The sequence below is a fragment of the Neodiprion fabricii genome, chromosome 6 (assembly GCF_021155785.1).
Source record: "Neodiprion fabricii isolate iyNeoFabr1 chromosome 6, iyNeoFabr1.1, whole genome shotgun sequence".
In the NCBI taxonomy this organism is placed as follows: Eukaryota; Metazoa; Arthropoda; class Insecta; order Hymenoptera; family Diprionidae; genus Neodiprion; species Neodiprion fabricii.
In genome coordinates, this window is record NC_060244.1 from 25,698,121 (window position 1) to 25,718,874 (window position 20,754).

A 20,754-nucleotide genomic window follows, 5' to 3' on the forward strand; every position below is an offset into this window, starting at 1 on the left:
ATCAGAGAAACTTTATCCACGTTGCTTCTTATTTCATTTTATAATCAACTTGTGGCAAATATTGTTCTTACAATCCCAACGTTATTCAAACGTCCAATATTGCGGCGACACCGGTTTCCCCTAAAACTTTTCACGGTAGCCGTACCAAAATGAAAATAAATTGGGGGGTTTATGGGTTCGAGACGAGGTCGAGGATCCCAGGCCATCGGGGTTCCGGACCAGCCACTCCGGGGAGTTCGAATCCACCAGGTGTCTCGACAAAGCCCCGTTCAACCGAGAACAATGCTGGTTTTTAGGGGGGCACGAGGCACCCTCTTGTACGAGAGCACGTTCGCCGCTGCTGCTGCTGCTGCTTTTACTGCAACCGGAAGTCTAAATTGCACTTCCTATTATTTATAATTCTATTTTACGAGAGTACGGTATATACGAAATTTGGCGTAATTTGATCCCGTATCTTGACATGATTGAAAAGTAGTTGCCAGAAATTAACGATCGATGGATCTTGCATCGTCGAATTTGTTCAGACACTCTTCTTTCTCTCTAAAGAGGTGAAGTAAAGTTAACATTTGATACTCGGTAATAATGTACGACGTACGATTATCGTTAATTTTTCACAAATGAATCTGTAAAAATAAAAAAAACCGACTAATCTCTCGATGGTTGCAATCGCTCTCTTTTATCATCCGATTAACTTCAAATTTTCCAAATTTTTATCCAACAGACAACAATAACCCGACGGGGGTTGAAATTTCGTCAACGATACGACGGTGACGACAAGAGTATTAATTCGAATGACGATAATAACAATGGTACAACAATGCAAGAGGACGTGAAACGATTCGACTTGCAGGTCTGGGAAAAGAAACAACGAAGAATATGAAGTTAGTGCACGCGCATTCGTCTCTCGTCTCCTCGTTTCGAACTGACGAGAAGAAGAGCATACACGAGAGACGACTCGATGTCATTAACGTACGCGCTACGTTATAACGAGCGAGTGAAGTTACAACGAGAAGTACAAGGTGGCAAGTTGTACGATGTCGGGGTAAACGACAACAAAGAATTCGACTACGATCAAGCAGGTTCGTAATAAATAAATAATTAAATAAATAAATAAATGAATGAATAAACGAATGAGAAAGGAAGACGTACAGACTTGATTCGAATACCTACATGGCATGTGTGTGTGTTTCTTCTACATGCATACATAAGTTTGTATACACGAAGGAGGAGAAGAAGAAGAGGAAGAAGAAGAGGAAGAAGAGGAGGAAGAAGAGGAGGAAGAAGAAGAAGCAGACGAAGAAGAAGAGGAAGTTCTAAAAGCCCGGGGGTGGTGAGTAAAGAAGACAAATAAGGAGGTGCCTTGTTTAAAAAAGAGGGAGGGAAGGATATTGCCCGCGTATAAAGAGAGGCTGAGGATCTTCCTCGTGCCTCGGTGACGCCAAGCACAACCCCACCATCGTCGTCGTCCCACCCCTGCTGCTTCCAGACTTTATCGTCCCGCTGCAGGGCGCCGCGGAACAAGCAAACGCGGCATCACGGCTTCACCACCACCAGCGGTTCTCATCTCTGAGGATGAGAAAGAAGGAGAGCAAAGAAGAAAAGAAACAAAGAAAAACGAGGAAACTATCTAATACGAATGAAATTATTTATTCTATCAAAATTCATTTTCGATACTAGACCTGTAAGATTCAACTGACTACGTGAGAATTAAAAAAATGTTTTAAAGACGCGAGATCAAAGTTCGTAATAAGATTAACGCAACGATGGAGGATTTTTATGCGGAAAATGATTTTCCTCGAAATTTTGAAATTCAACTCTTTCGGAAACGATATATATAAAGTTGGAAAGTAGTGATTTTATTTTCCAATGCTTGGTAATTCCTTACGTTGACGTCACTCCGAATTTCAACCCTATTAAAAGGCGATGAGAATTTTTAGAAAATAAAAAGAGACTGTTGTACAACTTGCACGGAATTAGATATTTGGACCGATATTTCACGGCGCAAGGATACGCATGAAATCAAACATCCATCCATCCATTCGCTCATCGATCCATATCTACAGCTGAAAAAGGTTTTTGCGGCAGTTCACCCGGACTTCCATCTTCCTTGCACGGCGGCCATGCTTATTATAGACTCTCGTGAGGGATGAAAGTCAAAGAGGAGAATGAGAAGAGAAGAAAAAAAAGAGCGTGTTCCCGTTCAGGGAAGGCGAGGGTAGTTTTGCGGGCATGACGGAGGCATTCCTGATCTACGGACCCTCAAAAACACACAGCCTCTCACAGTCTGCAAGCAACACGAACACCCACGCATCCATATTCCTCCCGAGAGCGAAGAACCCATCGTTTTGCTGGATTGCCCCCATGGTCAGTGGATCTCAATTCGATTTACCTCATCGACGTCGATATTATTAAATCAAACTCGATAATGCGTACGTACAAGAAACAGAGACAAGATACGCTTCGGTTTGTAAAGATCTTTAAAAAACTCGTCATTTTTCATCAAAATTTTACTCAACTCCTCCGTTCTCGTATATTGCTTGAAACCTTGTTACATTCTGTTTTTCCATATCCTTATTACTACGTGTGAAAAAATTTTATCGCTAAAGTGCGAAAAGTTTGAACAGACTTGAATTTTCAATGTCCCAAAACTGAGAATTTCAATAAACAAATACATGGAAAAGAACCAAAAAAGAATTGACTAAAATGGGTAAACGAGAGGAGTAAAATCGAGTGATCCGGAAGATCGGAGACTGCGTTTTGGGACAGGGAGTAAAAGTCCGTTCGTGTTTGTAATTCTCGACTTGGGAATGGAATGTTATACCTGCTGCCTCGAACAGATCTCAGCATCAGGCGTAGCAGCAGCGGCAGCAGCAGCAGCAGCGAAAGTAGTCTGCAGCTCCTTGTGCGATGATAAAATGTGGTTTTATCGGATGAGAAACTCGCGACCCAGACGGACAAGATGTAATCGACCATTGCAGAGTAACTCCGCGTTTATAGGATACGGTAGACAAAAATGGCAAATTTTTTTCATCCGCACCACTTCGCCAAACATCCACTTTCCAAAATTATGCAATTATATAAATTACAGTGAATGTTGCAAAACCGCACCGGTTAGCGATTTTGGACGGATTTGCGCATTTCTCTTTCTCTCTCTCTCTCTCTCTTTAACTCTTTATTTATTAATTTTTATTCACCCGCTTTCAATCGAACAATGGCTAATATATACGTAACAGTGAGAAATTATCGTTGTAAGGTTTTGAGTTTCTATTCCTTGAGTATAAAACAAAAAAAAGACGACAAGAGTTGCACCTGAAAATGTCCCGTTCAAGATTATTTTCGCCTAGGGCGTTTCAAACAGAAGAAGGAAGATAAAAACACACCCCTGGCAAAATGAAAAAACAGATAGGGGAGAAAAATCGTAAAGTTTTATTTATAACACGGTATGGAAGCTTTATTATGCAACCAAACCTTTTACCTCGTATAATGATCTACGTTCTAAACATACACACACACACACACACACGTTTAACCAACGCTTGTTAAAGAAGTTTAAAAACTGGGTTAAACTCGGATATACGTCATCTGATTAAAAAAAAATCTTTCCATAATCCGCCCAGCGTTGTTACATTGTGTCGTTACATTGCACAGAAAAATTTCCTACAGGCTAGTCAATCTAGGCTAATCAACAAAAAAAGAAGATATTAACAGAAATTCATTCAACAAATAGCCCGGAACTTCACGTACCAATAAATAAACTTAAACGTTACGTGGTCTCCATACGCATGATAATAAATCGTATTTCCTACCGTATACGATAATTACATGAGTAGTAAATTAATTTTACATCCTACATAATTGATTAGATACGTGTGATAGATTTTCTTTTATTGCTTAGTTTAACACACGATCTAATCGACGATCAGACGAACCGTGTGGCCGTTTCTAAATGTTCCGCAAGAGTTGCCGTGAATATTCTACATTGTATATTATATACATGTATATATATATATGTAATATTGTACATACAAAGATATCGTATAGATTTTTCTTTGTTAGAAGTGTATTCGTAATAATTGAAGGAGGAGGGGGGGGGGTTTAAAAAAAAAAAATAAAATGGCGTAAGAACGAGGTAAAAAATAACGTACTTGTCGCGTAGCCGCGTTGAATGAAAACCTGGATCTGTACGTTAATACCTATGCGTTCTATGTGCCTACCTATTGTATATTATGTAGGTATACACCGTGTTGAAACATCAAACGACGGGAATGTACGCGGTTGGAAATAATCTTCCCGCAACGGTTCCGTTCCATTCTCGTGACCGATATTATACGTATGCCCGGAAGAAAAACCGTCTATCCTTACGCGTAATCCGCGCCGATGTTGCGTCACGCGTTAGTTTTGCCTTATTTGTCATTTCGTTTTTTCGATACGTTTTTTTCCCTCTCGCATTTTCTCCTTTTCTGCAAACTCGCTTTTCTTCCCCCTCGCGAGACAGGTGAAACCCGGCATACGTATATTGCGACAAGACAGAAACACGAAGAATATGAGAAAAAGATGGATTTCAATTTTTTAAATTCAACCCACCTTGGCAGGGTGAAGATATTCAAATTTACCGAATTGTGAACGTTGAATGAATTATTTTTCTGATACACGTGTCTTGTGCGTCGTAGACTTTGTAAACCTTCATTCGATGTATTCATCGTCGGTCGAAATTCAACTTACCGTTAACAACATTTCGGCCAAAATTATATCTCAATTTAAGAAATAGACAATAATACGTGAAGATAAGTATTTACGTTTATACATATATAACAAAAATGCACATGTTTGACGGTGTTTTAAACGAGATGAAAAAAGATGTGATTCGATTTTGGACCTTTTCAAAAGTATCTAAACAAACTCTTACTATCAAAGAAATAAAGTCCAGAAGTAAAAACAAGATTACCTACAAAAATAAAGTGCTCGAATTCCGTTCACGATTCCCTTTTCACGAGATACGAATAAAATTTGAGTCAAATTTGGAGAAATTTTCCAAAGAAAGGCTGGTGAATTTCACGAAATATTCTGAACAAACTAATCACCGATGCAGGGAAAAATTTCAGAGAGGGCAGTGATCGTGAGCCGAGAAGGCGCGTCTTAAATCGGTGGTTATTCCGCGTCGTCGAGACCGAGAGCTAAAAAGGCCGAGAAGCAGTATTAGATCCTGTACAGCGTCGTGCCGAGAGGCAAGGAAGGCAGCAGGGTCGGTGGAGCGGAACAATGAGACGAGAAAGAAATGACCGCGAGAATAAAAAGTGAAAAGTAAAAATGGTACGTGAGGTAAACGAATGGCCTGGCCTTGGCGTCGCCCGAGGAGGAGGATGAGGACGAGGACGAGGACGAGGAGGAGGAGGGAGGAGGAGGGAGGAGAGCGAGAGGGAAGACGAGACGGCGACGCCGCCGCCGCGACGCTGCAGAGCCGAGGAGAGGAGGATGATCGAGATCCGGCGAGAAACGAGGCTCTTCTCCCCCCCCCCCCCCCACACGCCTCGCGAATTTTTCATCTCTCCAAAAGTCTCGATCGCTCCCGACCACCGAGCAGAGGCCAACCACCGTTTTGGAGGCCAACGACGGGGATCAGAAATGGAGGAAAAACAACCGGCTTATGACTGTATAAGTACACCGTCCGTCCGGAGCGTTCCCGAGACGAGAGAGAAGCGAGTCGCGAATCGTCGCGCGAGTGCATCTCCGAAACGATCCGGCATTGAACGGGAAAAAAATGTCATTGCAGATGATTTTACTTCTGTCGTGGTGAATATATGGACGGAAATTGTTATATTCGGAGTTAAATTTACGTCGATTGTAGCAGATCTGAGTATGTTGCGACGCTTGCTATTGGTTTTGTGAGTTTTGTTATACTTGTCGTCGGATATGTGAATCTTGCCACAATTGCTGTAAATTTGACCCAAGACAAAGCTAAAATATTTTACTTTCCGTGAGTGAACTGAGATCTGAAACTCGGAAAATTGGAAGCGGCTGGAAGCTTGATTTTTATCTTCGTTTTATACCGAAGAATACTGTACTGCAACATTTGCAGGATAAAAAATATCCGAGAAATCGTGAAAGTGAATGAAAAAAGATGGAAATTTGCGTCAATGCTGGGTAAAAAATTAATTTCCGAAGATATTCTTTGACGCAGAAATTTCAACTCTACAACTTTGATACGAAACCTTTTTTCCACATTCCTTACCTGTGACGAAATAATCGCGTCAAACTATAACTACCTTAATTTCTGGTTAATTTTCGCAATTTCACGGATCCTGCAAATTTGCGTATAACAAGATTCTTGGGTATAAAGCGAAAATGAAAATCAAGTTAGCATCCACTTCCAAATTTTTGAGGTACAGGCCTTGGTTTACCGGATTAAAATTTATTCGAAGGAACAGCGGAGCGGCGATTGTATCGACAGAGCGAGCGAAAACTCGCACTTTTTTTAACGGTTTCCTTTTCTCGTCCGATAAGCAGCAAGACACTAATTGTTGAAATCGGTTGAGAAATTATTTGTAGAGTTTGCAGTTGTGGCTGCAGTCCGGTGATTGGCAAAAAGTCAAGAAAGTTGAGCGAAACGCCCCGTGTAAATATATCTACAGCTGATTCTCGCTAGCTTTAAGATTATGACGAGGTATTAATAATGTTTGAAATTTCTTTACCAGTTTTCCGAACTTTGCTTAGCAGCTAGCCACACAAGCGCGATCGTAAGCCTTGTAATTTGGAAAGTTTTGAATGGGATTTAGTTGCTCGGAATAAAGAATATTACCACAGTGTAATATACGATTATGCTGAAATCGTCGATGAAACGATCGAGAATTTCGAAAGCCTTTTAACCATGATTTTGAGTAATTACCGACAAACGACGGTGATAAGGCAAAATAAAGAAAAAAGCCAACCTACGGGCGAAAACCTATTTGGTATTAAGTTGTTCGTTTGTTTCTTTTTTTCATTTCCTGGGAAAACCGTTCGTGTTGAAGATCGTTGCAAAGTATCATTAATAAAGCGTCGCGCGAAAAGAAGAAGAAAACAACTTTTTCCTTCCGAGGTTGTAAGAATTCTTCTCGTTCTTTTATATCTTATTTAACTTGGTTGTATTACAATTATTATTATTCTTACTGTTATTATCACTGGTTACGATCGTACACGGCATGCGTTTATTGCGATTATTAGCACGGCGCGAAGCTTTTAGTACAAAATCGTGTATACGCCTAAACGGGAACAGCTCACATAAATGATCTGCAAAACCGATTATACGCACCCTGCGGGAGGACGCAAATGTGTCGACGGTGTAGCGTAGTACACGACAATTGTGCAACCCTGTATATTCCGCATGTTTCAGTTTCATTGCGATACCAAAAATCGAAAAACCAGCTAGCGATGTGAACTCGCGAACAACATCTCCTCGTACGCGATTCGATATTACTATTATCACGTACGCACAGTACTGCATTTCCCCGCAGTCTGCTTTCTATCTATTCGAAAATAGAAAAAATTATCAAAAGCGTATTCCAAGTCAGGGACTAATCGCAAGTACAATAACGCAAGCACGTATATCCCCGAGTTAAATACCGTAAACGGACACTTTCACGGGTAATGATAGCCCGCGGATAAGGCGTGCATTACAATCTTCGACAAACGCGTCGGTAATGCGAAAGAATTTCACGTCGCAGGTTAAGTAACTAACCTTTCAAATATACCGGCTACGAGTTCACGGTGGAGTGATTTTCGTCAAACGATTGCAAAACTTTATCGCACCGTTCCTCAAAGTTTTACATACACGTACGTTTCTTCGACGTTGGGTGGGTATGGATCTAAACGTAACGTTTTTCTCCTCGCGTCGGTGTTTTTGTCGACTTTTGAAAATAAATCGCGATCGAATAATAGGGCATACAACTCGTTTGTACTCTCCGTGCGAGAGAGAAGCAACGAGCTCGGTTTCTCTCGTAATAAGTACGCACATAAAATACGCACACGAGGAACAGAGTATACATGTATATGCCGATCCTTCAAAGTCCCCCCGGAGTCTCGCGAGAGTCGTAGAATTCCCAATTTTTTTATATTTCACTCCAAACTGTACCAATTTTTCCTTCGATTTCGACCAAACTTTATCGATTGACTTTACTTTTCTCCTGCAACTCGAACGTTGCCCGTCGTTCGTAGATGTTGTAATACTTGTATATCTATCAGCTTCAAGAACTTTCGGAAAACTTGCCCGTCTGTGCACAGATGATGGAAGCGCGTCTGTGTGGAGAAAAATAATTGTAAGAAAAGATAAAAAAAAAGGTGGAAGATAATAGAGAAGAGAAAGAGAAGGAAGGGAGTTTCGGGGGTGAGAGGGATATAGATGCACGATTCCGGATAGAAAAAGCTGCCTCTCTGCCGGGCTTATGGGTGCTTTTAACCGTTTGACCTACAAAGACAAACGGAGAATACAACGACTTTTTGTTAACGTAGCGAGAAAAACTTTCCTTTGGTACGAAAATGAAACTACCTTTCCTCTTCTATGTTACATTGTTGTACACGTGTGTGTAAGCCTGTACATAGGTCATGTATATACGATGCAGCTATTAGCCCGTACGCAATTTGGGTTAAAATTTTGCACGTTGGAGTTGTTGGTTCTTCACAACGTATCGGAGAACCCGTAAATAGAGGAGACCGATCGACGATTTCTTTCCGTCCAGTTCGGACCACCGCAAAGCGTTTATATAAACTCTCCACAGTATTTTAACCCGAGTAGCAAAGTCATTATTTTCACGGATAGGCGGAGTCGTGCGATAAAATAGAAGAAGAAAAAAAAGGAGAGAGTTTCGAGTCGAGTATCGAGGGAAGTATTTTTCTTTTCTTTTTGTTTTTTCAGCGAGTCTATCGATTATTATCGTTACGGGTATTAAATTTTCTCGGAAGGTATCATACGGGTTAGAATAAATGTTCGTTACGGTAATGGTGAAAAAAGTTAAACAACAATCTCGTTACGCAACAACGAACGTTCGCATACCTACCGTGTCGAAGTATTTCGATCATTTTTACGCAATTCTCCAAACCGTTTCTGCCACGCAACGACGTTAAAGTAAAAGATAAGCCGTAGGAGAAACGCGTCGGTGTGGAACACAACGTAGCGTGTCTCCTCCCTCCCTCACCACCCAAATCGCTGCACAAACTAAAAATCTACGCAACAACGTGTAACGTGCGAATTCTGCATACAGTATCGCCCGTTACCGTACGTACAACGAACGATCCATACGGCCGGTCGATATTTAACGCATGAACGAGTTCCGTGAGTCTCGGCGTCGCGTCGAGGATGAGTTTGACAGTTCCCGGAGAGGAGAGGAAGAGGAGAGCGAGAGAGAGAGGGAGAGAGAGGGAGAGAGAGGCAGATAGGTAGGTAGGTACATCGGCGTGCGGAACAATGGGAATCCGTAGAAGGACGATGAGGAGGAGGGAAGAGGGCGAAGGGTTGGAGGGGGTTCGTCGACGGAAGGGGAAGAGAGCGGAGAGGAGAAGAAACAGCGACGGGATAGGGGGGGGAGAAAGAGGAAGAGTCAGACGCGGTGTGGAGATGGAAACTCTCTGTCAGCCACCACGTGCATCGACCGTCGCTGCTGCTGCTGCCGCTACGAGTTGGGTTCAACTTCTTCGTCGCCGGCGTATGTAAATACATACATGCATACACACACACACACTGACGCACGTGCTCCGGGGATTCGCGCGAGTTCCTTGAAACTACGAAGGATCGTCGAAGATGAAGGAAATTTAAAACAGAATGAAAACTCAAATGAAAGAAAAAAAAAAAAAATAATCATCGTCTGTATTCTATACGATAATATAGTATATATATGTATGCATATATTGAAACTTTGTCGAATGGGAGATTTTTTCTGATTTTTTAGAATGTACAACGTAACGATGTATATGGTGAAACGATAGCTAACGGTAGAAAATGTACAGTATTTATTGGCGGATACCGAAAGACGTCTGGAATATTCTCGTTCGCTGCTCGCAGCGTAACAAACGCGTTGAATAGCGTAAGCCCGTCGAGAGGAGAGGAGAGGAGAGGAGAGGAGAGGAGAGAAGAGAAAAAACCAGAGTGAGAAAGGTAGGCGGAGAGGGGGGAATAAGAAGAATAAAAAAAAAAAAAAAAAGAAAAGGCCGAGGAAGCAGAGAAAGAAAACGAAGGGAAGAATCTATCGGAACGAACGTGACTTTCAAGGGTAAGTCGATCCCTGTCCGTTGTGTGCCGATGGGAAAGAAAAATACTTACAGACGTACAATGCGTACGTAACGCACACACACACACACGTATATATATATATACACATATGTAACGTACATAACGAAGAACCGCGTGATGGGTTTAAATTAAGTTTGTGGAATGCGATGCAACGGTGACGGCTGGGGGATTTGCGACTAGGTAAATAACGAAATACTCTTCTTTTCCCTTATTGAAAATATATATACGTACATGTATGTTCCAGTTTCCATTTCGCGCGAAGAATAAAAAGGAAAAAAAACCCTTCAATATAATCAAACAAACAACTTTCCAGAACATCGTCGTTCGATTCGCATGGATAACTAATGTGAATTGTTTCTTTTTTCTTTGTTTTTTTTTTTTTTTTGTCATGTACGTTAAAAATACGTTACACCTACGCGAAGCGAGCCAACTATGTGTACGGATACGCAGGCAATAGCTGCTTCTGCTTGCAGTACGTGATGCATAATATTAGGAGAGAGACAAACACACACGCGCACACGTCTATGACGTGTGCGAACTGTATACCGGATACCTAGATGCACCTAAGTACATGTGTTACACGACAGAGAGCAAGACCCAGATAGTTGTTATGTAATTAAAATACAACACCATCGTTGGTAAATAATATAATACCCACCCGGTAAGTTACGTTTTGTTATTCGTGTTACCATGGATATACAGAGAGACAACGATGCAGCGTGCATATTTATGTCTATTACAATACACAGGTAGAGTATATACCTATATAATAACAACAATAATCTGCCGATTTATTATTGTTATTACTATTATTACCGAGTAAGAGGTATACATTATAATTATATTTACGTATGTAAATAATGAGAAATAAGACCGGGGGCAGACAGCTTGTTACATGTAGCATTGCGAGCATGACGATGACGATGACGAAGATGAAAGACATCGACAACCAACCAACCAGCAAACAAAAATAAGTAAATAATAAGATAAACATGACTTTCTAACAAAGTGTACATTGTAAGACAATAAATTACGAATTGAGAAACACGCAGTATTGCTTAGCACACGACGACACGACGCGTTCGTCCTCCAGCTCGTGCCAACGGTAAGAGAGAAAAAAAAGGGAGGAAAATGACCAAAAAAAACACCAAATACAGCAACACCGTGTATCGTCGATCAAACTGCAAAGGACGATTCGATCCTCTGTACCTGCGTACGAAAATAATAGAGGAAGAGGAACGAGGACGAGGCGTGACGTACGTGTGCCAGTTATTTTCTCTCATTGTGCTTTGCTTACCCTACGGCCGGGAAAGTTGTGTACGGAAACATCCCTAGGAGGGGGTAGTAAAAGACGGTGCAAAACGCGCGTTTCTTCCTCGCCGCTTCCGCCGCTGCTGCTTTACTTTCCCCTCTTCCTTATCGTTATAGTTTTCTTTTTAATTTCCTTCTCCTTCTGGCGGATATTCGCCGTGAGAAACGATTATGTATCACTTCGATTCGCAGCTTCGTTCTCTCCCGAGGTTCCTCGCGCTGTCACGTGTACGAATTGACGGTGATAACAACAACGACAACACAGCGAGACCGAAAACACGGCGAACCAAGATCGGCACGCGACGCGCGGCTGCGGCAAAAACTATTTATTTACCTCGCCTCGAACGAAACGAGGAACAAAGACGAGCGAAGGCTCCTTCTTTATTTCACTTCACTTGTTTACTTCTTTTTCTTTCTTTATTTCATATATTATTTATTTCCTCGCCCATACGTGTGAACTGTCCGTTGCTGTTAATTGTTATTTATCAATAACGATTTAAGGATCTTCGTTTAAAAACACAGAAGACAGACAGACTCTGAGCGCTGCTGTCGTTAGTTTCCACAAAAACACACTTTGACGATACTCTTATCCGGATCTGACACTTTGAACAAACGAAGAAAACTACGACGATTTTACCCACGTTTCCAATTTATATATCATAAATACATGCACCGACCGTTTGCGTCGTTTGGTCAATCGTCCGCATTTCACTCACCAAACTCACTCTCACATCGATTTCCTTTCTTCTTCTTTCTATCCTTGCATCTATTCCTCCGTATTATCAAAGAATCACACACTAGTTTCCGTACGTGAACAGGTTAATTGACCGATCCGCTCAACCGTCAAGTATCGTCATCGCGTCAACGTTGCAGCGTAGGAAGGAGAAGCGGGGGGGTGTAAAAAGGGGGTGGCGAGGGCGGCACGGGAGGTTACAACAACAATATCGATATCAATATCAAATAGTAATACCAAATAAATGAGAAATACACCGATATACGGACATACGAGCGTCGATTGAGAACAGCGGCTGCCGGGGGTGGCGAGGGGGGAGGGTGGGGGGTGTGTGTGGGTGGCGGGTGGTCGGAGGGGGCGGCGAGCGGGGAGTTTTCTAATAAATATTAAACACACGGAAAACACAACTCTCTACGCGCTAAAGAGACCGGAGAACGAGAACGTAATACAAGCAGAGTCGCGGTGCGTCTCTCGCGTCGGCTGGCAGCTGTGCGCCGCTTGCCGTTCGTCGACCGTTTTCTCGGGTTGAAAGGAGGTGGGGGGGGAGGGGGGGGGGGGGCGAACCCCTGCGCCCCGGCGGACGGAGGGCGAACTATAAACCGGCGAAGCCCCGCGGGCGCCGAAGCCCTTCGACTCTCTGCCTGGAACTCGGATGGATCGGGGGTTCTCACTGTTCTCAGGGCTGACGATGAGAGGCAGAGCGACCCCCTTAAGCCGCGCAGCGATTCTCAACCCCCGCTTCGCTTCTCGCTCGGTGGATGGATGGATGGGGAAATCTGTAAGTCGCATATTGCGCTATTTTAATTGAATGATCGTGATTTAAGGTGTGAGAGTCGAACTGTACGACGTCTGAAACGAAGGTGTTCCGATTTCTCTCTCTCTCTCTCTCTCTCTCTCTTTCTCTTAGGTTAAGTTAATTATAAGTAAAAATTCTCACTCAGAATGTATGTATCGCTTGCTCTTTGTACCTAAGGGTTACCGCCCTCGCACGATAAAAATATGTTCTATTTCTATTTCTATTTCTATTTCTATTTCCGTTATCGTACGTAACCTAATTGTATCGATTTATGTCGATCTGTTGTCTCCAAGATTTTTCCTACTTGATTTGTTTACATGTTATGTTTCGTTTCCGCGAGGTTATAACCGAGGCATACGTAAAGAATCAATCTCTGGCTGTTTCTCTCTGCGAAACATATAAAAGCAATTTAGATTTTGGATACTCGCTGAATACCTTGTTTTATAATTTCATCAATTCCAACTGAGAAAAACAGACGTTCATTCACGGTCACGCATACAACGAATGAGTCAAAGATTCTGTGTATAGAAAAAGAAAAACAGTATTCCTCTCAAGTTGAAATTCGAAAACAATTTTTTTTTCTTTATAGACATTTCATTCCGATACACGTATATCCCGTCATTTATTCGCGGAATGACGATTCGTGCGACGAATTTCCTCGTACCTTTCGATGAAACTACCTACCTACTGCTTATCGGAAACTGGTTCTAACTGCACATGATTTTCCTGTAAAAGGACCGACGCAGATCGGTGTTTTGCGTAATTGCAAAAGCGGTGTGCAGTGCAGGGAGTCCGACGCGACTGGTTCGTCATTGTTTACCCATTGTTGGCGTATTCACGCCTGCAGCTGCGAATACGTCGCATAATCTCGGACGAGGATAAATTTTTGGGAATCTTGTCTGTACGCGCGCGTCCGTGAACCTGTGATTAACGCTGCAAGCGTGTGTGTTTCGTACCTGATGCGAACGAGCCTGTTTGCTATTCGCACGGCGTTCCGAGAGTATAATAACGAAAGCTGCATGCTCCAGAACTGTATAACACTTGCAGCCTGGACCCAGACAATGGCGGATTCGTATAAATTCCGATTTTCAATTCGACGTACGTGCAGAAATAGGTGTAAAAATCATTCGCAGTTAAATCAACATCCGAATGCTACACGGTGACGTTGGTGAATAAATTTTTTAACACGATGACTCTCGCTTGTACGTTAAACTTACAGAAAACAGTAATTATATATTTACACGAGCAAAGCCTTGCGTCATTTACGCACACTCCTGCTGTTGTTATTCTTGCACACAAATGAAATATAGACTAGCAGTTTTTCACGAAATCTTCCAATTAATTAATTACAGAATCGTTAAGAAAGGCCTTATCTGCAGCTGCGAGAGCCATTGTCGTTTTATTTCTCTGCAATGACAAGTACAATGAGTTTCTTCTACGAGTCGTGATCAGGAGAAATTAAAAAAAAAAAACGCTTTTCATTCATCAGCGAAGGTCTCTCCCTTTGTTGACAAGTATACTGCCGCTTTGAAAAACAGACCGACGCACGTGCAAACGTATTTGACGCGAGACTCTACCGACGATGAATGAGCCTCTCGATACACAGAAACTTGAATCACTGCAGCGGCTAACTTACTGTTGGCTTGAATACAATTTACTCGTATTTAATTTTTATCTTTTTGGTTGTAATTTATACACAATATTCTCGCAATCGTTGTACGTACTCGCATATCGCATAGCGTGCAACGATTTGCGGTAACATAAAAACTATTCGATGTTTACATCCCTTCCAAGAGATTATCTTTATTTTCTAATAATTTGATACAGAGTTTCCGCTCGAAAATTCGATTGTCTCTTAAAAATGAAACTCTCAAAAAACAGATTTCCATCAATTATACCGTGACCTGAAATTTCTGTAGGAAAAAACAAAACAAGAAGAAACAATAGGTACGGTAGAAATAATATCCAGATTTGCAATCTGTAATGTGAAAGTGCATTCGCAGATAACCGCTGATCAGAATGTCAAACATTCCGAATCGTCTATAACCTATACACCTATAACTTACAAATACTACACATACACGTGGACATTCCTCTGTTGGGTTGAAACAAAACAACGAAACGGCGTTATCTTAATTCGCGGTGTGCAGACGCTGCAATTAGGTGTATAATATACATTATATATACATGCATAAAGTATCATTAATATCACCCAAGTGGCATATCACGTAGCACTGCACGCATAAACTTTGCGTATAATAAACGATAGTTGGCAAGATTATAATACGTCATACGTTATAAGCATGTACGTATCTGTGTATGTACGCATGGAGACAAATCCTGTGCAACGAATTAGCAATACAAATAGTTTGCACAACTGTGTATACATATTCATATAAAGTATACGACGTGCGAGTACGAGTATAACAGAAAGGTGCGAAATGCACCGGCAAAATTACACCCGTATATAACGTGTACGGACTACACATGTAATATGCATAATACCTAGTATATATATCCGTGTAAAATTTTGCTTAACCTCCGTAATAATTTTCCCCCGCACAATTTTCCGTATCCCGCTACTACGAGGCGCAAGGGAGCCTTGCGTTGAAACCGACGCGGCGCGATACGAAACGGCAGCTGCAGCCTCGCGTCGTGTCCATAACTGTGTATGGAAGGGTGAATTTGAAAATTATAACAACAGGCTAAACAATTTATTCGAATCGATTGACCATTCCTCGACGTAATGTGAAAATTCTCATACCAGAAACGCGCAACGACACGACAACTTCTTTCTGGAATTCGCATTTTATTTTTCTTGTAACCGTAGTTTTTGCGCAACATGAAAATATAAAATACGAACAAGGTTGCAGAGTATAATACGATGATAACAACTAAGCGGCAATGTGTGGTATTAAAGAATTAGGAGGATCGAATCAGCTTTTCGCGAATCGGTAACGTACTTTGCGACGTCACGAGGTGCAGCTTCGAGTAGTTATGCGGCAGAGCAAACGAGGCGCAGACTGCAGTTTTGCGACTCTGTATCCTGTCTAGGCGCGAGGCGGGGTGCGGCGGGTATTTCCCTCCGGTTCCCGGTTTCCTTTCCTCGAGGAACACGGTCTGTCTGCGTCTGTCTGCCCCCACCCCCCCCCCCCCCCCTGCCCCCGAGGGTCCTTTGTGCTCACACCCATCCAGATTGCAAATGTGGTCGAGAAAATGCAGAGGTGCTATAATATGGGCGTTGCGGAGGCCGCGGATGTGTGAGAGAGGATAACGCCGCGCGGATTAATCCTGAAGCCTCGGGGAAGGTTCCCTTTTAAGGAGCCTCGATCTGCACCTATACCTGTATCTGTTAAAGCGTGCCTGCGTATGTGGCTCTAATTGTAAGGTGCGGGAGAAGAGAAGGGCTCGCCGACGCCATTTGTCGAAGAGTCGTGCCTTTGTTTCATTCTCTGCGCCTCTTCTTTTTCTTCATTTTCATCTTCATCTTCTTCATTTTCATCCGTTCACCGTAGAACCAGGAAACGCTCGGCTCGTTCACACGTCTCGCGTTATCACGCCCGACTCCCACCTGATCCGCCGCCGGATCACAAGCTTCATTCGCTTTTATCGTTCTCCGTTAAAGCCCTTCAGAGGCAGATAGATATAAGCATACATATGTGGTACCTACTTGATTAAATTCAAGACCAGTCGCATTATCGTTTTATTGTATTGCAGGTGATCCAATTTAGTTCAATGTGTTACGAATATAAACATTATGTCCACCTTAATTATATTCCACAGTTGTAATCAGGTTACAGTACCTACATGTGACATGTAATTACTGTATGATTAGTGGGTAAAAATGAAATGAGTTTAATCTGATTAATTTTTTTTTCTTTCATTATTTACAATATTTTTTTTTTAAACACATCGGGTGAGACTGTACTTCTGCTGTACCGTAAACGCAGTTTTGCAGTCTCCTCATTACGCACGCCCGTCGGTACATTGTGACTGATCGAAGACAGATAAAAAGAAAGAAAGAATTAGGTCTACTTGGGATAAAATGAAATATAAAAATGAAAAAAATCAAAAATTGTGTCAAGGTGCACCCGTAATCCAGAGCAGGCTCACCTAACGCGTGTTATAACATAAAGGCTATCGAGCAGCGGCGAGTTACTTCAAAGAATAAAGCTCTCGTGGAGGGTTGTACATAAACGCTTGGTAAGCGACGTTACGGCGGAACCGTCGTTCCCGGTAACATTTCGCGCTCATAGTTATATTACAGGCGAGTCAAAATATCGCCAAATATCGCCAAATATGGCCGACCTTATTTGCTTTAAAGCCAGCCTCTCGGGAGCGGCGGGCATGTGCGCATGTATGTACATATAATATATATATATATATGTATGTATACACGCTTAGACACGCGTCGACGGGTATAACCTATGGCGAAGGGTACTCAGGTTGGAGGCGCGCCAGGATACCGGCAGCTTCGGTTGTTTGCCTTATATTTCACGCTTTACGGGGAGCAAAAACGAAAGAGAGGAAGAATTTTAGGGAATAAATGAGAAAGAAGGGAAAGAAAGAGAATAAAGAATTAAAAAACCAACAACGGCAAACCACCCGCAACAAAAAGAAACGAAAACAGAGAATGAAGAATGGGAAGGAGAGAAAGAGACATAACCGCGGAGCGAGAGGGAAAAGCGCTTAAAGCTACAATTACGACGGTAATTTGGAAAGGACCGCGTGCACGTCCGGAGATTTGAATTTTCGAGCAAATTAGACTCACTGATGCTGACGAAAGCGCGTCTGCCTTCCGAAACCGGGAACGTAGCTTAACGTTGGTTAACTGTCCAAACATTAGTCTTCGGACGAACCTACCCTCAAACCCAACTCAGCCCTGACCTCTCTGGATGTACGTATCGGGGCTTTTGCAAACCCAGGCTAAAATTATTACAGTTGAAAATCGTAAAAAAATTACCCTCTGAATCCGTAAGCAGAACACTTGAGAATTCTGTCGTATTGTGTAAAATTTGTTCAGTCTATATGTACATGTACGATCAGCAGGGACGATTTTGTCGGATGATCTCGGGGATCAAGTTTCCGTGAACAAACTTCTTGCAGAAAAAACCTGCACACTTTGAAATTCGGGGCTTACACACGAGTTGCGCGAAATCATGAAATCTGGTGTGAGAAAAAATTGACGGTTGATTGACCGTTCGATCGATCGAAGGTTCCGTCATTTGATCGTGATCGAGAATGACGGAGAATAATGGGAAAGGGGGGTAGAGGGTCGTTAAGAGTTCGGAAATCGAAGTACGAGCGACCACTGACGATGAGAGGAGTTTAAGTATCGCGCGTAGCGTCCCCGTGTGTTCGAGGGTATACGATAGGGTAGGCGAGACCTCCGGAGGTCTCATCTCTCGCGGTGGAAGGTGAGAACAAAAGGCCGGAAGCGTTGCAACGAGTAGGTTGGTAGGTACCTACGCAGTGTCCGGTGTCCTACGTCCAGCGATCCCCGAGCGGTAACCCAAGCCTCGTCTCGAGAGGCCAGCCAGTCAGGATAAGTCCACCGTTCGATCCGGGGACGTATAAGTGCGACATACGCGACGTTAGTAAACCTCCACGGGGATGAGACGGATACTTCTGCACTGCCGGGGCTTTGCCGAGAGAAACCTGTCCGCGTTACGGCTCTGCGAGGTTTGTTACACTCTTAAACTTAATTTGTTACGGTGCTGTCTCTGTACCTTTTAGAAGGCTCTGTCGGGCCAATCGTGTCGTTTTATATCCTTCTTACAGAATGGACACGATGGTAGGTGATCGGAAATGGGGAAGAAAATTCACGGATGCTACAAACGTTTCACCTCAAATCACTTGATGTGATATCAAAACACCGCGGGCGAGTTCGGTGCTACCGGACGCGCCCGAAGTCCTGAGGGATAATTGAAATGGATTGTTCATCAGTGATTTTCAGCCCCTGGTCGCTTTGAACGTTACGGGATTTGGGAACGGGCTTCATCAGCCGAAAACTTTAACTACGAGATCATTAAGGTCTGAAAAGAAAAGATCGGTAGACGCTGGAAGCACCATCCAAAGGGACACGGTAAATGTATTCCGAATAAATTGGGGTTACATTGGAATGATCATTTCGACTCTGCGATTGGGTTCCTGCACCGACTGATTTTTCCACCGTACGTGGAACGGCTGGACGAAACCAGAAGCTGGCTTCGAAACCGTTCGCCCACCGTCCGACCTGAATTACCGCGACGATCACGATCAGGTCAGCGGTATCGGAATTAAGTGCAGGTGAGTGAGGCGAGTGCAGGCGACCGGTCGTTAGCACGAACCAGGACGAAGATCGTCAGCTGTCGGAGCACGAGGCGTAGTTCCTGCCGCCTGGCACGAGGCTCGGTATCCAGAGTCCCTGGTAGGGACTGGCGATCGTGTAAACCTTACAATTCGTTACGCCATATGGTTTTCGTGGCTCGTGCTATGGCCGTTTCCTGCCTTCGTTGGATCCCCGTTTCGCTTACGCGGACAATCGGATGGCGGTCCGCAAGTCGAAGGGATCCAGGGACCACCCGAGAGGTCCTTGGACTTTGCCTCGGGAACTTATCCAACGGCTCGAAATGATACTGCCGGGGCTTCGCAAATTGACTCCCGGTTGTCAACAGCCTTGCAATTCGTTATGCCGCGTGGTTCGCGTTTCCTATCCACCTATAACGTACCCTATCCTTCCCTATCGTTTCCTGCCTTGGCTTTCATTGCGGTTGATCTTTGGGTCGTCGATTAGGTTTGTTAAATCGAAACATCAGCGACGGATCGCGTGCCGCTTCGGAATTCCGGTAGCTCGGTAAAACGTCGATCTCATAATTTTCCGTGGAACTGTTTCCGCTGTTTCGCTGCATCGCTCGGACCACCAAAACGGCTTTCGAGTATTTTCGACGTTTTCAACTCTACTCTGACTCTCTGAAATTCCGCGAACTTCGACGAGCGTTCCGCATGAATTGCGGTACCACCGCAACGACGAGGTTGGTACAAACGCTGTCCATCACTCTAATGAGTTTGTCAAACTATTCGCATCGCGGCGAGTGTATGCGCGGGCAACAAGACCACTGGTCGCTGTTAAGTTGCCGCAGCATGTCGTGCCGTTCAACGCGATATCAAATTATACTAAATTTACTCTCATTATTCCAGTACCACTCGACGCGGCCCAACGTCATGACAAAGTTCGACGATGGTGCGTGACTCGAACTTCGATGTTTCATAATCAATGTGCCGGCCTACCCGCCAAGGCATTCGGTAATCCATACTTGGCACCATTTTCTAAACACTTTTTCGAAAAAATGGTCGAATGGATACCGGGTATAGTAGTCCGACCTTGGGTGACCAAAACTGATGTCGCACCATAATCCTCAACACTCCACAATCCGAGGTGGGATCGTTTTGTGGCTGATTCGTCGAGGCGCGATTTGAATCTGAAAGACAGATACGTAGGTACGTGGTTCAATTAGCGCGTATATCAGCTGCAGGAAGACGGCACGTCGTTTAAGGACAAGACGGCATGCGGTGCCAATCAGCGGGCAGAACGATGAGATGGATGGCTCCTGGGGCTCAGGGCCAATTCGAACCAATCCAGTCCAATTGGGTACTATCGATCGGTGGACGAGGGAG

At 43.4% G+C, this 20,754-nt stretch overlaps 1 protein-coding gene across 6 annotated transcripts in view; it reads right to left on the reverse strand.

Annotated features, from left to right (window-relative positions):
• Nucleotides 1-20,754, reverse strand: part of LOC124184414 (RNA-binding protein Musashi homolog 2-like) — a 137,039-nt gene that overhangs the window by 48,196 nt on the left and 68,089 nt on the right. For 2 of the 6 annotated variants that reach the window (XM_046574081.1, XM_046574084.1), the window contains exon 1: nt 11,556-12,791. The exons of the other annotated variants lie outside the window; for them this stretch is intronic. In XM_046574081.1, the coding sequence (XP_046430037.1) occupies nt 11,556-11,587 (32 nt within the window). In that variant the 5' untranslated portion in view covers nt 11,588-12,791. Of the gene's footprint in view, nt 1-11,555; nt 12,792-20,754 lie in introns of those variants that run through there. 6 annotated transcript variants of the gene reach the window in all.